Source organism: Narcine bancroftii, chromosome 8, assembly GCF_036971445.1.
Source record: "Narcine bancroftii isolate sNarBan1 chromosome 8, sNarBan1.hap1, whole genome shotgun sequence".
Taxonomy (NCBI): Eukaryota; Metazoa; Chordata; class Chondrichthyes; order Torpediniformes; family Narcinidae; genus Narcine; species Narcine bancroftii.
This window is the reverse complement of record NC_091476.1, coordinates 71,297,259-71,311,740: the sequence shown is the minus strand read 5'-3', so window position 1 is coordinate 71,311,740 and position 14,482 is coordinate 71,297,259. Positions and strand designations below refer to the sequence as shown.

At 41.9% G+C, this 14,482-nt stretch overlaps 1 protein-coding gene across 7 annotated transcripts in view; it reads right to left on the bottom strand.

Moving 5' to 3' along the window:
• Positions 1-14,482, bottom strand: part of LOC138740832 (spectrin beta chain, non-erythrocytic 1-like) — a 393,831-nt gene that overhangs the window by 38,310 nt on the left and 341,039 nt on the right. For all 7 annotated transcript variants that reach the window (XM_069894022.1, XM_069894016.1, XM_069894017.1 and 4 more), the window contains 3 exons: positions 7,532-7,776; positions 2,518-2,656; positions 897-981 (listed from right to left, as the gene is read on the bottom strand). In XM_069894022.1, coding sequence (XP_069750123.1) covers positions 897-981; positions 2,518-2,656; positions 7,532-7,776 — 469 coding nt within the window. The remainder of the gene's footprint in view (positions 1-896; positions 982-2,517; positions 2,657-7,531; positions 7,777-14,482) is intronic.

Here is a 14,482-nt window from a genome sequence, read left to right as displayed (position 1 = left end):
GCACGAACAACGAGAAGCTGGAGGGACTCAACAGGTCAGGCAGCATCCGTGGAGCGATTAACGTTTCAAGATTCGTGAAATGTTTTTGACCCAAAACATTTCTTCATGGATGTGGCCTGACGTGCTGAGTATTTTGAGCTTATAAAGCCTACCAATGACTGCCCTGTCATTTATGTTGATGGTTGACCCTATCTCTCAAATCCACTGTTCTATCTGATCACTGTATTTTGTCACTCCTGGATTCTAAAATGATAATTTCAACCTCATATATATTCAACAATTGTGCATCTTTGTCGAAAATAGCCGCGACCTTTTCCTGTGGACTGAGCTTCCTCATATGAGATTTCCCCCATCCACGACTCAAGGAATCGTTCATGATTCAATGAGATTTAAATTTTATTTCCAGCATGGTCGAAGCCAATTCCCAGCCATTGACACCCAAATTATCCTACAACCCCTGGAATGTAGAAGAATGAGAGGAGATGTGATGGAGGTATTTAAAATTATAAGGGGGACAGACAGAGTAAAAGTAGGTCAGCTTTTTCCACTGAGGGTAGAAGAGATACAAACTAGAGGACATGGGTTAAGGGGGAAAGTTTAGGGGGAATTTCTTCACACAGAGAGCGGTGGGAGTGTGGAACGAGCTGCTAGTTGAAGAGGTGAATGTGGGCTCAATTTTAACATTTAAGAAGAATTTGGACAGGTCCATGGCTGGGAGAGGAATGGAGGTGCAGACTGGGTGCAGACCAGTGGGACGAGGCAAAACAATAGTTCAGCACAGACTAGAAGGGTCAAACGGCCTGTTTCTGAGCTGTAATGTTCTTTGGTTCTATTATGGTTATTCTCTGATGGAAGTTTACAGTGACTGCATCTAAACAAAATTCAGAAATTCTTACCAAGCTGCAACCAGTCCTCTTTCTCCTTCCATTTATCATTGACTTCCTTCCTCCTTTCCTGGAGTTGGGATAACTTCTCGGCAATCTAACAGAAGAGGAAAAGGCACTTAGTAACACACTCCAGATAAAATTACAGGTCCATGCATTTTTAGGTTCTTGTTTTCTAATGCCATTATGAAGAAAGCACAGCAGTGCCTCTACTTCCAGAAAAGGAAGTGGACACAGTCCCATGTATTACTGGAAAAATGTTCCCCAACATCTATGTGGAACGCTACCGTTGGAGAGGAACAGGGATCATCAAAGACCAAGCACGTGCTCTGTTCTCACTGCTGCCCTCAGGAAAGAGGTGTAGGTGCTACACCATCTGGTTCAGGAACAGCTGCTACCCCTCTACCATCAGACTCCTCAACGACAAACTCAATCAGGGACTCATTCAAGGACATTTGCTTTGCTCATTATTTATTACTCTATTTGCACAATCAGGTTGTTTAAATTTCTTTCAGCTGTATACATTTCTTTCTTCTTGAATTCTGTTCACAGTTACTCGTAATTGGAAATTCTGCCCGGACTGCAGGAAAAGAATCTCAAGGTTGTATGTGATGTTCAGATTTATGAACAGATTCAGTACATGAAGGTTCTCAAACCTTTTAAATTTAGTGGGCTTTTGTGTGCGCATGTAATTGCCACAGATGAACAGCGGCAGCAAGTGACCACGCTTAATACGGGTACAGGTACACAATCCTTTATCAGGTACCCTTGGGGGACAGTGTGTTCCAAATTTCGGATTTTTCCAGATTTCAGAAAGCCCACTCAAGTTGTGCTGCCGTATCCACCCCCACCCACTTCCAGTCGCCCGGCCGTCTCCCCCATCCGCGGTCCCTCAGCTGCCCGGCCATCTCCCCAAACCACCGGTCCCTCAGCTGTCTCCCCAAACCGCCGATCCCTCAGTTGCCCGGCTGCCTCCCCCAACCACTGGTCCCTCGGCTGCCTGACTCGCGCTGCCGCCTCTCTCCCCACTTGCCGGATTTTGGAGCTTTCCGGATTTTAGATGTCTGGATAAAGGATCGTGTACCTGTAATCTTATCACAAAGAAATTCATTTGTACATTGCATTTTTATTTTGTGTTCATTTTTTAAACATAATTTCAAGCATTACCTGCTCTTTTTTGTAGTGAAAAAAATTGATTACATTTTTGTCAAGTATTGACTTTATTTTTCTTTAAAACTGCCTGTTTTGATGAATGAAGCACGGTGTATTTGCTAATGAATAAACTATCAAAATTGACCTGTTCATCTCTTTATTCCTCCATAAATTTGAATTTAACAAGTAATGCCCGAGAATGCGGAAAATCCGGACCGACCTACTCCTGAGCCTTCGGATTTTAAGACTTCTATCTCCAACAGTAAATTTGAACTTTGATGAGTTTGTCTCATTGTGGCCCCAGGGAAGTAATCTTGGCCCAATTATGTAACCATGAGTGTGGATAGGGTTTAAGATTTGTTTATCCTTATTTACTGAATAATGTTGCTGCATTAACTGGATATCAAGGCATCTGGTTGAGCAGAATAGCGAGTTCAAAAAGCATAGAGGTGATCAGCCTAGCAGACAAGTACAATACTACCTCATCTGATGCGTAGTGGTTCTTGGCTAGAAGGGCATTGCCCATCTCAATGCTTGCAGTGAAGCTGTCATCCCTGGCATCAATTTCGGACTTGATCCCCTGATGATTCTTGATAGTCAGGTCTGCTGAAGAGACATCCCTGCAGGGGGAGAGTGTGAGGATTTAGTACAGCACAAATTCACCATGACCAACCTCATAATTAAGATACAGGTACAGCAAAACCCCTGGTATCCGACATCTATGGGGATTGTTAGATGCCGGAGAAGTGTATTTTCCATTTGCTTGAGACTCACTCTTACAATGACTAACACGTCTACATTAAGAATAAACAGTTTAAAAGACAAAAGTACTGAACTGCACTTACACTGAACAAACTTCACCTCCATGAATGTATAAACCTTAAAGCAATTTACTTTATTTTCATTCACATTCTTTGAAAACATTTAACTACTGCTGCATCTGCAGGTTCCTCGCCCTCCACAAAGCAGTCTGAAAGACGAACAATAACATTATAGCTAATTAACCCCTTTCCCCTCCCCCAAGCCTCTGACCGGGGGGACTTTTACTAAGCAGGGATAAGAAGACACTATAAGAGAGTCGCCCCAACAGCGAGCGCCATCGACCCGCTCTTCGTCCTGGGCGACGCCGTTGCTTTTTCACACAACTTTATTCAAACAGCTGCTATGAGTAAAGCCTGACCAAGGCTCTCCGCTGGCTGAATATTTGCTCCCATCTTCATCAAAGGTTTACTTCAGAGAACATATACTTTTACAATTTTAAATGTACTTATTTTTACCTATTATTTTATTCTTATTTAGTTTAATTTTTAACATTTATTTTCCTCTTCTTTTTGCTGGTTGCTTGAATTCCTGATAACAAGGGTTTACAGTATTGTACAGCGACCACTGACCAATTGCATTTATTTGGACACTCAAGTGATGTGATTGGTTGAAGTCTGTGGGCAGCAACCAATCCTGGATCAGCAAATACCAGGGTCATGCCTAGCGCGGAATGCCACACTGACCACCGGCTGGTTCGCTGCAAGCTCAACCTTCACTTCAAGCCAAAGCCCAGGAACAATAAAGCCCCCAGAAAGAGGTTCAATGTTGGAAAACTGCAGTCAGACGAAGCGAGAGGAAACTTCCAGGCAAACCTCAAAGCAAAGCTCGACGTTGCAACCCGCCTCACGGACCCGTCCCCTGAAACCCTCTGGGATCAGTTGAAGACTACCATACTGCAATCCACTGAAGAGGTACTGGGCTTCTCCTCCAGGAAAAACAAGGACTGGTTTGACGAAAACAGCCAGGAAATCCAGGAGCTGCTGGCAAAGAAGCGAGCTGCCCACCAGGCTCACCTTACAAAGCCGTCCTGTCCAGAGAAGAAACAAGCCTTCCGTCGCGCATGCAGCCATCTTCAGCGCAAACTCCGGGAGATCCAAAATGAGTGGTGGACTAGCCTCGCCAAACGAACACAGCTCAGCGCGGACATTGGAGACTTCAGGGGTTTCTACGAGGCTCTAAAGGCTGTGTACGGCCCCTCACCCCAAGTCCAAAGCCCGCTGCGCAGCTCAGACGGCAAAGTCCTCCTCAGCGACAAGATCTCCATCCTCAACCGATGGTCAGAACACTTCCAATCTCTTTTCAGTACCAACCGCTCAGTCCAAGATTCCGCCCTGCTCCAGCTCCCTCAACAGCCCCTAAGGCTAGAGCTGGATGAGGTTCCCACCCTGGATGAGACATATAAGGCAATCGAACAACTGAAAAGTGGCAAAGCAGCAGGTATGGATGGAATCCCCCCAGAAGTCTGGAAGGCTGGCGGCAAAACTCTGCATGCCAAACTGCATGAGTTTTTCAAGCTTTGTTGGGACCAAGGTAAACTGCCCCAGGATCTTCGTGATGCCACCATCATCACCCTGTACAAAAACAAAGGCGAGAAATCAGACTGCTCAAACTACAGGGGAATCACGTTGCTCTCCATTGCAGGCAAAATCTTCGCTAGGATTCTACTAAATAGAATAATACCTAGTGTCGCTGAGAATATTCTCCCAGAATCACAGTGCGGCTTTCGCGCAAACAGAGGAACCTCTGACATGGTCTTTGCCCTCAGACAGCTCCAAGAAAAGTGCAGAGAACAAAACAAAGGACTCTACATCACCTTTGTTGACCTCACCAAAGCCTTCGACACCGTGAGCAGGAAAGGGCTTTGGCAAATACTAGAGCGCATCGGATGTCCCCCAAAGTTCCTCAACATGATTATCCAACTGCACGAAAACCAACAAGGTCGGGTCAGATACAGCAATGAGCTCTCTGAACCCTTCTCCATTAACAATGGCGTGAAGCAAGGCTGTGTTCTCGCACCAACCCTCTTTTCAATCTTCTTCAGCATGATGCTGAACCAAGCCATGAAAGACCCCAACAATGAAGACGCTGTTTACATCCGGTACCGCACGGATGGCAGTCTCTTCAATCTGAGGCGCCTGCAAGCTCACACCAAGACACAAGAGAAACTTGTCCGTGAACTACTCTTTGCAGATGATGCCGCTTTAGTTGCCCATTCAGAGCCAGCTCTTCAGCGCTTGACGTCCTGCTTTGCGGAAACTGCCAAAATGTTTGGCCTGGAAGTCAGCCTGAAGAAAACGGAGGTCCTCCATCAGCCAGCTCCCCACCATGACTACCAGCCCCCCCACATCTCCATCGGGCACACAAAACTCAAAACGGTCAACCAGTTTACCTATCTCGGCTGCACCATTTCATCAGATGCAAGGATCGACAATGAGATAGACAACAGACTCGCCAAGGCAAATAGCGCCTTTGGAAGACTACACAAAAGAGTCTGGAAAAACAACCAACTGAAAAACCTCACAAAGATAAGCGTATACAGAGCCGTTGTCATACCCACACTCCTGTTCGGCTCCGAATCATGGGTCCTCTACCGGCACCACCTACGGCTCCTAGAACGCTTCCACCAGCGTTGTCTCCGCTCCATCCTCAACATCCATTGGAGCGCTCACACCCCTAACGTCGAGGTACTCGAGATGGCAGAGGTCGACAGCATCGAGTCCACGCTGCTGAAGATCCAGCTGCGCTGGATGGGTCACGTCTCCAGAATGGAGGACCATCGCCTTCCCAAGATCGTATTATATGGCGAGCTCTTCACTGGCCACCGTGACAGAGGTGCACCAAAGAAAAGGTACAAGGACTGCCTAAAGAAATCTCTTGGTGCCTGCCACATTGACCACCGCCAGTGGGCTGATAACGCCTCAAACCGTGCATCTTGGCGCCTCACAGTTTGGCGGGCAGCAGCCTCCTTTGAAGAAGACCGCAGAGCCCACCTCACTGACAAAAGGCAAAGGAGGAAAAACCCAACACCCAACCCCAACCAACCAATTTTCCCTTGCAACCGCTGCAATCGTGTCTGCCTGTCCCGCATCGGACTGGTCAGCCACAAACGAGCCTGCAGCTGACGTGGACTTTTTACCCCCTCCATAAATCTTCGTCCGCGAAGCCAAGCCAAAGAAAAATGGATAATTTTAACTATCTGCAAAACTATAGTTGTAACTAGTGCTATAGAGAGGGTGATTTACAAGTATGCTGCCTGGATTGGAGAGCATGCCTTATGAGGATAGGTTGAGTGAACTTGCTCTTTTCTCTCTGGAGCCACGGAGGATGAGGGGGAGGGGTGCAGTGCTGCCGGAGATTGCTCTGGCATCTCACCGGGTCGTTCCAGCACCTCACAGGCCTCCTCAGGGCAGCCGCGGCATCAATAGCCATCTTCGTTACCCATAATCCCCCATGCAGCTGGAACCACTCTGCCAGTGCCAGGGAAACGCAAATACCTGTTTCTTCCACGACCAGTCGTCCTACTTCGTCATTCTGCAGTTCATACCACGCCAAATACAACATGATGGCCAGGTCTTGAGAGACCTCCCTGTCGCCGTTTTTGGCACCTAAAAAATTTGTATCGCACCCCTGATGAGGGGTAACCAGATAGAGGCGTGTAAGATGATGAGAGGCATTGATCGTGTGGATGGCCAGAGGCTTTTTCCCAGGGCTGAAATGGCTAACATGAGGGGACAGAGTTTTAAGGGGCTTAGGGGTAAGTTCGGGGGGGAAGGGGGGGGAGGGTTGGTTAATGTAAGAGGTACGTTCTTCACACAGAGAGTGGCGGGGACATGGAACAGCAACTGTCAGCAACAGTGCTGAAGGCAGGTAGAATAGGATTTTTTAAAGGGTCAGGTACAGGGAACTGAGTAAAATGAAGGGTTATGCAGGTGGGAAATTCTAGGCAAGTTTTTTTAAAGGGCTTTGTTCTTTGTGGCTTTGTATAGATCAGCCGTTCTCAACGGGGGAACAGCACATGTAAGTAAAAGCTTTGTTTTCTTTTCACTTCATGTAACATAAATATTTTTATGGGTTTTTTAATGCAGTCAGTAGGAAACACATCCGTACAAAGTGAAGGGAGGAAAGATTAGGGGAGACATCAGGGGTATGTTCTTTTTACAAAGATGGTTATGGGTGCCTGGAATTCCTTGCCAGGGGTGGTAGTGGAGGCTAGGATAGTAGGGGTATTTAAGAAACTCTTAGACACATGGATGAAAGAGAAATAGAGGCTTATGAGAGTTCAGTACTTTTGGTAGGAATATCTGTCAATATAACATTGAGGGTTGAAGGTAATATTTTATGTTCTATGAGAGAAGTGCAGAAGAAACTCAAACATGACTGCTTCACAAGGAAGAGGGCCCACAAACTCTGAGCAGAGTCTTGGGAGGGGGGTGGTGGCGTATAGGATGACACTGGAATTTTCACCTAAAATGTTGGTTTTGTGTGGTACCCTTTGCCCCCTGCCCCTACCCAAATCTGACACTGATTGCTGACCAGCAAATGCTGTTAAAAGCCATATATTTATATGGTTACATATCTTTGCTACATTAGGTACACTGACTAGCTGAGTTTCTCCAGCATTATCTTTTTACTTCAACCACAGTGTCTGCATGTTTTACTTCCATTAGAAATACCTTGGTTTTTCCTGAGCATCCATTTGCCTGGTGACATCATCCATCCAGAGCATGAGGGCTCGGACTAGATTGAAGAAGCGGAACTTTTCCACGGAGGCTGAGAGCAGCTGCTTGCGCCCCTTGCTGGCGTTGAGGAGGACGTTCCAGGCCTCCACCACGTTATCCTCGTGCCGCTGAATGTCTTCCGCCTTCTCGCCAGCGTATGCTGACCGCAAATGAGAAGCATCATCCTGCACCTGCTTCACCTGCGTGGCCAAAACAAATGGTCAGCAGTGCAATTTAAGGATTGAAGAGGAATGCAGCCTCAGAACCTGTACAAGTGCTCCTGAACTTACAACGGGGGTTTACGTTCCGGCAAATCCATCGTCAGTTGAAAAAATTATGTCAAGAAAGAATACAGCACCTACCATTTTTTATAATTAAATTTTGAATCCCTTTAATCCACACGGAAAAAAATATAACGTACACAGCTGAAAGCAGGCCGGGCTCGAAGAAGGTTTGAAGCATTGAACTAAAGTTAATTGCTGAACGGTGGGGATAGTAAAGCATCTCCAGAGTAATCGCTTTCCTCTTTTATTCCTCTCACCAGAAGCAGGAGACGCACGTGGGCGTTTAGTGGACATGATGGGTTGTTTACAGTGCACTCAGGACTGGATTGGAGAGCATTTCTTATGAGGATAGGTTGAGCGAACTTGGGTCTATTCTCCTTGGAGTGATGTACGATGAGGAGTGCCCTTAGAGAAGTGTACAGATATGGGCCGCTTAATGTCTGTTCATGCAACATTTGACTGCATATACGTCTGTGGTCCCATAATTATTCAGTTACTGTGAACAAATGGATATTCTGAGGGAGTCACGTGATGGAGTAGTGGCCGGAAAGGGAACTCCAGCCCTCTCCAGAAAAGTAAAAAGACAGTGAAAAAACAAAGCCACAAACACAAAAACCAAAATAAAATGAAAGTAAAGGCGTGGAGAAAATGGCAGTGAAAAAAGAAAAGCCAAAAGCAACGGGAAGAAGAGAAGAAGAAAAGACGTCGGAAGAAGAAGGTGAAGGCCTTACCTGTGCGAGGAGGCCCATTGTGGAGAGAGAAGCCCGCTCCCTAAGGTCAGATGAAGCCCCGAATTTGGGACTACAAAAATGGCTCACAGAGCCAAACAAAAGTGCGCGACCGCGCATGCGCGATGCGCAAGACAAAAATAACACTGACGGGAGGGGGGACCAGCTGAGGAGTTGATCTCCACAGCTGAAATTGACAACCACAACAAAGCAGCAAGAGGAAAACACAGAAAACAACGAGAACAAGAAAGAAGAGAGTAAAAAGAAATCAAAGAAACAACGGATGACCAACCCAGAGGAAGAAGACCAGCAGCAAGACACTTCTAGTAAAAATAAGAAGACCAAAAATACCCAACAAAATAAAATAAACAACCCAACAAGAAAACCAGAAGAGACAGAAGTAAAGGACACAGATCCTGGAGTGGACTCAGAAGAAAAAGAGGAAGAACACAGAGAAATGGAAGATGAAGGGAAGGGCAAGTACATGGATATATTTTTTTTTAAAGAATATATGGAATCAGTAAAAGAATGGCAGTCACAAGAATTCAGTGAAATAAAAAGAAGAATAAAAAGTACAGAAGAAAAAATGAATAGATTAGAGATGATCATGTCAGATATAGGAAAAAGAGTGGACAAGGTGGAAGAATGAGAAACAGCCGTAGAAATGGAAGTAGATGACTTAAAAAAGAAATTAGAAGAATCTGATAAAAAAGTTAAAGAGACACAAGAGCTGTTAGCTCAGAAGATAGATATAATGGAAAATTATAATAGAAGAAACAATATAAAGATAGTGGGCCTTAAGGAAGATGAAGAAGGCAAGAATATGAGAGAATTTATAAAAGAATGGATCCCCAGGGTCCTAGGAAGACCAGAATTACAGGAAGAAATGGAAATAGAAAGGGTACACAGAATATTAGCCCCTAAACCACAACCACAACAAAAACCAAGATCCATTCTAGTAAAATTCTTAAGATATACAACAAGAGAAAATATATTGGAGAAAGCAATGAGGAAAATAAGAGAAGACAAAAAACCACTGGAATACAAAGGTCAAAAATATTTTTTCTATCCAGATATAAGTTTTGAACTCCTGAAGAAGAGGAAGGAGTTTACAACAGCAAAAACGATCCTATGGAAAAAAGGATATAAATTTATGCTAAAGTATTCAGCGGTACTTAAAATAGTTATTCCAGGGCAGCAAAACAGACTATTCTTGGATCCGGAGGAAGCACGAAAATTTGCAGAACAACTACAAAACAGACAGAGAGAGGAAGATATGTAACGAGAACAAAAATGACCACAAACTATATGTATGTGTGTATGTAGATATATATATATGTGTATGTGTGTATGTATATATATATATATAAAAAAATAGAATATAGGTAAGAACTAAGAAAGGAAAGAAAGGGAAGAAAGGAAGTATGGGGGAATTAAGAGAGTGACCTTTGTTATATATGAAGATTAAAATCTTTTCTGGGGGGGGCTGGGTGGGGAAGAGTTACGGTCACTGCAAAATCAGTTGACGCTTGCGAGTGAATTCGCAAATCCAAATGGAGAGGGGAGATGTGGTTGCCCAACAAGGGACAAAGGGCAACTCAGGAAGGGGAGGGGATAGTGGGGTTAAAGGGAAATGTTTTATGTTTTAGAAATGTTGTCTTATAATGTGTTCAAAAAAAGAAAGCAGAAATGGATAAGAAGGAAAGGTGATGATGAGAAAACGGAAAGGAAAGATAAACAAAGTATGAAATGGCTATGTTGAACTATATGACTTTAAATATTAATGGAGCACAGAACCAAATTAAAAGGAAGAAACTGCTAAATTTACTGAAAAAAGAAAAAATTGATATAGCATTCGTGCAAGAAACACACTTAACTGAAATGGAACACAAGAAATTAAAGAGAGATTGGATAGGACATGTAACAGCAGCGTCATATAATTCAAAAGCTAGAGGAGTAGCTATAGTAATCAGTAAAAATGTACCAATCAAAATAGGAAAGGAAATAATAGATCCAGCAGGGAGATATGTAATGATAAAATGTCAGATATATTCGGAGTTTTGGAATTTACTCAATGTATATTCACCTAATGAAGAAGATCAAAAATTTACGCAAGATATTTTTTTGAAGATAGCAAACACGCAAGGGAACATACTAATAGGAGGGGATTTCAACCTGAATTTGGATTCAAACATGGATAAAACTGTGAAAAAAATTAACAGAAAGAACAAAGTAACCAAATTTATAATTAAATCGATGGAAGAAATGCAACTTTTGGATATATGGAGGAAACAACACCCAAAGGAAAGGAATATTCATATTATTCGGGTAGACATAAAACATACTCAAAAATAGACCTATTCCTGTTATCAGCTCGCATGCAAGGCAGAGTTAGGAAAACAGAATATAAAGCTAGACTATTATCGGACCACTCACCCCTGTTATTGACAATAGAGTTAGAGGACATCCCACCAAAAATGTATAGATGGAGATTAAACTCCATGCTACTTAAAAGGCAGGATTTTAGAGAATTAATTGAACGACAAATTAAAATGTACTTTGAAATAAATACGGAATGGGAGGAGTCACGTGATGGAGTAGTGGCCGGTAGGGGAACTCCAGCCCTTTCCAGAAAAGTTAAAAAAAGATAGAGAAAAAGCAAAGGCACAAACTTAAAAACCAAAACAAAGTGAAAGTAAAAGTGTGGAGAAAATGGCAGCGAAGAAAGAAAAACCAAAAACAACGGGAAGAAAAGAAGAAGGAAAGACGTCGGAAGAAGAAGGTGAAGGCCTTACCTGTACGAAGAGGCCCGTCGCGGAGAGAGAAGCCTGCTCCCTCAGGTCAGTGGAAGTCCCGGGCTCGGGACTACAAAAATGGCTCGCAGAACCGAGTAAAAGTGCGCAACCGCGCATGAAAAAAAATACACTGACGGGAGGGGGGAACAGCTGCGGAGTCGATCTCCACAGCTGAGAGTGACACTTGCATCACAGCAGCAGGTGCAGAACACAGACAATAACGACAACAAGAAAGAAGAGGGTAAAAAGAAAAGAAGGAAACAACAGATGGTCAATCCAGAGGAAGAAGAAGAAGAACAGAAAGTGGTGGAAGAAGAAGAGAAAGGCAAGACAATGGATGTATCTTTTTTTAAAGAATATATGGAATCAGTGAAAAAATGGCAATTACAAGAATTTAATGGGATAAAAAGAAGAATTAAGAATGCAGAAGAAAAAATGAATAAAATGGAAATGGCCATATCAGAGATAGGAAAAAGAGTAGAAAATATGGAAGAACGAGAAACAATTGTAGATATGGAAGTAGAAGACTTAAAAGAGAAATTAGAAGAACCTAATAAAAAAGTTAAAGAAAAACAGGAGCTGTTAGCTCAGAAGATAGATATAATTGAAAACTATAATAGAAGAAATAATATAAAGATAGTGGGCCTTAAGGAAGGTGAAGAAGGCAAGAATATGAGAGAATTTATAAAAGATTGGATCCCCAGGGTCCTGGGAAGTCCAGAATTACAGGAAGAAATGGAAATAGAGAGGGCACATAGAACTTTAGCCCCGAAACCACAACCGCAGCAAAAACCAAGATCCATTTTAGTAAAATTCTTAAGAGAAACAACAAGAGAAAATATATTGGAAAAAGCAATGAAGAAAGTAAGAGAGGACAAAAAGCCACTGGAATATAAAGGTCAAAAAATTTTTTTCTATCCAGGCATAAATTTTGAACTCCTGAAGAAGAGGAAGGAGTTTACAACAGCAAAAACGATCCTATGGAAAAAAGGATATAAGTTTATTTTAAGGTACCCAGCGGTACTTAAAATAGTTATTCCAGCGCAACAAAACAGACTATTCTCGGATCCAGAGGAAGCAAGGAAATTTGCAGAACAACTACAAAACAAGCAGAGAGATGAAGACATGTAATAAGAGTAAAAATGACCACGATCTATATGTATGTGTGTAAAGGGGTATATGTGTGCATATACCCATATGTGGGTATAGAGTGGGCATACATGAATTTATCCGTATTTAGAGGAAAATATATAGAGTATAGACAAGAATTAATAAGGGAGGGAAATGGAATAGAGGGAAAAAGGAGGGAATTAAAAGAGTGACCTTTGTTACATATGAAAATTGAAATCTTTTCTGGGGGGGGGGCTGGGTGGGGAGGAGTTACGGTCACTGCAAAATCAGCTGATGTTTGCGAGTGAATTCGCAAAGCCAAATGGAGAGGGGAGATGTGGTTGTCCGACAAGGGTTAAAGGGCAACTCAGGAGGGGGAGGGGAGAATGGGGTTAAAGAAGTTTTAAATAGGAGAATAAGGAAAATGTTTGATGTTTTAGAAATGTTGTCTTATAAAGTGTTCAAAACAAGAAAGCAGAAATGGATAAGAAGGAAAGGTGATGATGGAGAAACGGAAAGGGAAGATAAACAAAATATAAAAGGGCTACGCTGAACTATATGACTTTAAATATTAACGGAATACATAACCAAATTAAAAAGAAACTGCTAAATTTACTGAAAAAAGAAAAAATTGATATAGCATTTGTGCAAGAAACACATTTATCTGAATTGGAGCACAAGAAATTAAAGAGAGATTGGGTAGGACACGTATAATTCAAAAGCGAGAGGAGTAGCTATATTAATTAGTAAAAATGTGCCAATTAAAATAGAAGAGGAAATAATAGATCCAGCAGGGAGATATGTAATGATAAAATGTCAGATATATTCGGAGTTTTGGAATTTACTCAATGTATCTTCACCTAACGAAGAAGATCAAAAGTTTATGCAAGATATTATTTTGAAGATAGCAGATACACAAAGGAACATATTAATAGGAGGGGATTTCAACCTGAATTTGGATTCAAATATGGACAAAACTGGGAAAAAAATTAACAGAAAGAACAAAGTAACAAAATTTATAATTAAATCGATGGAAGAAATGCAACTTTTGGATATATGGAGGAAACAACACCCAAATGAAAAGGAATATTCATATTACTCGGCTAGACATAAAACATACTCAAGAATAGACCTATTTTTGTTATCAGCTCGTATGCAAGATAGAGTAAGAAAAACAGAATATAAAGCTAGAATATTATCGGACCATTCACCCTTAATATTGACAATAAAGTTAGAGGACATCCCTCCAAGAATGTATAGATGGAGATTAAACTCCATGCTACTCAAAAGGCAGGATTTTAGAGAATTAATTGAAAGACAAATTAAAATGTATTTTGAAATAAATACGGAATTAGTGAAAGATAAGTTTATACTATGGGATGCAATGAAAGCGTTTATTAGAGGGCAAATAATAAGTTATGTAACCAAGATGAAGAAGGACTATAATCAGGAAACAGAGCAGTTGGAAAGGGAAATAGTAAATATAGAAAAAGAATTAGCAATGAAGGAAGATACAACTAAAAGAAGAGAATTGGCAGATAAAAAAATAAAATATGAAACACTACAAACATATAAGGTGGAGAAGAATATAATGAAGACAAAACAGAAATATTATGAACTAGGGGAAAAAACGCACAAAATTCTAGCATGGCAGCTTAAGACAGAACAAGCTAAGAAAATGGTATTGGCATCAAGGAAAAAAGACAAACAAATCACATATAATCCAAAGGAGATCAAGGAAAACTTTAGAGAATTCTATGAACAATTATACCAAACTGAAAACGAAGGGAAAGAAGGGAAAATAGATGAATTTCTAACTAAAATTGAACTACCAAAATTACAAATAGAGGAACAAAATAAATTAACAGAACCATTTGAAATAGTAGAAATACAAGAGATAATAAAAACACCAGGAGAGGATGGATTCCCAATAGAATTCTACAAAACATTTAAAGACTTATTAATTCCGCCCCTCCTGGAAGTAATCAA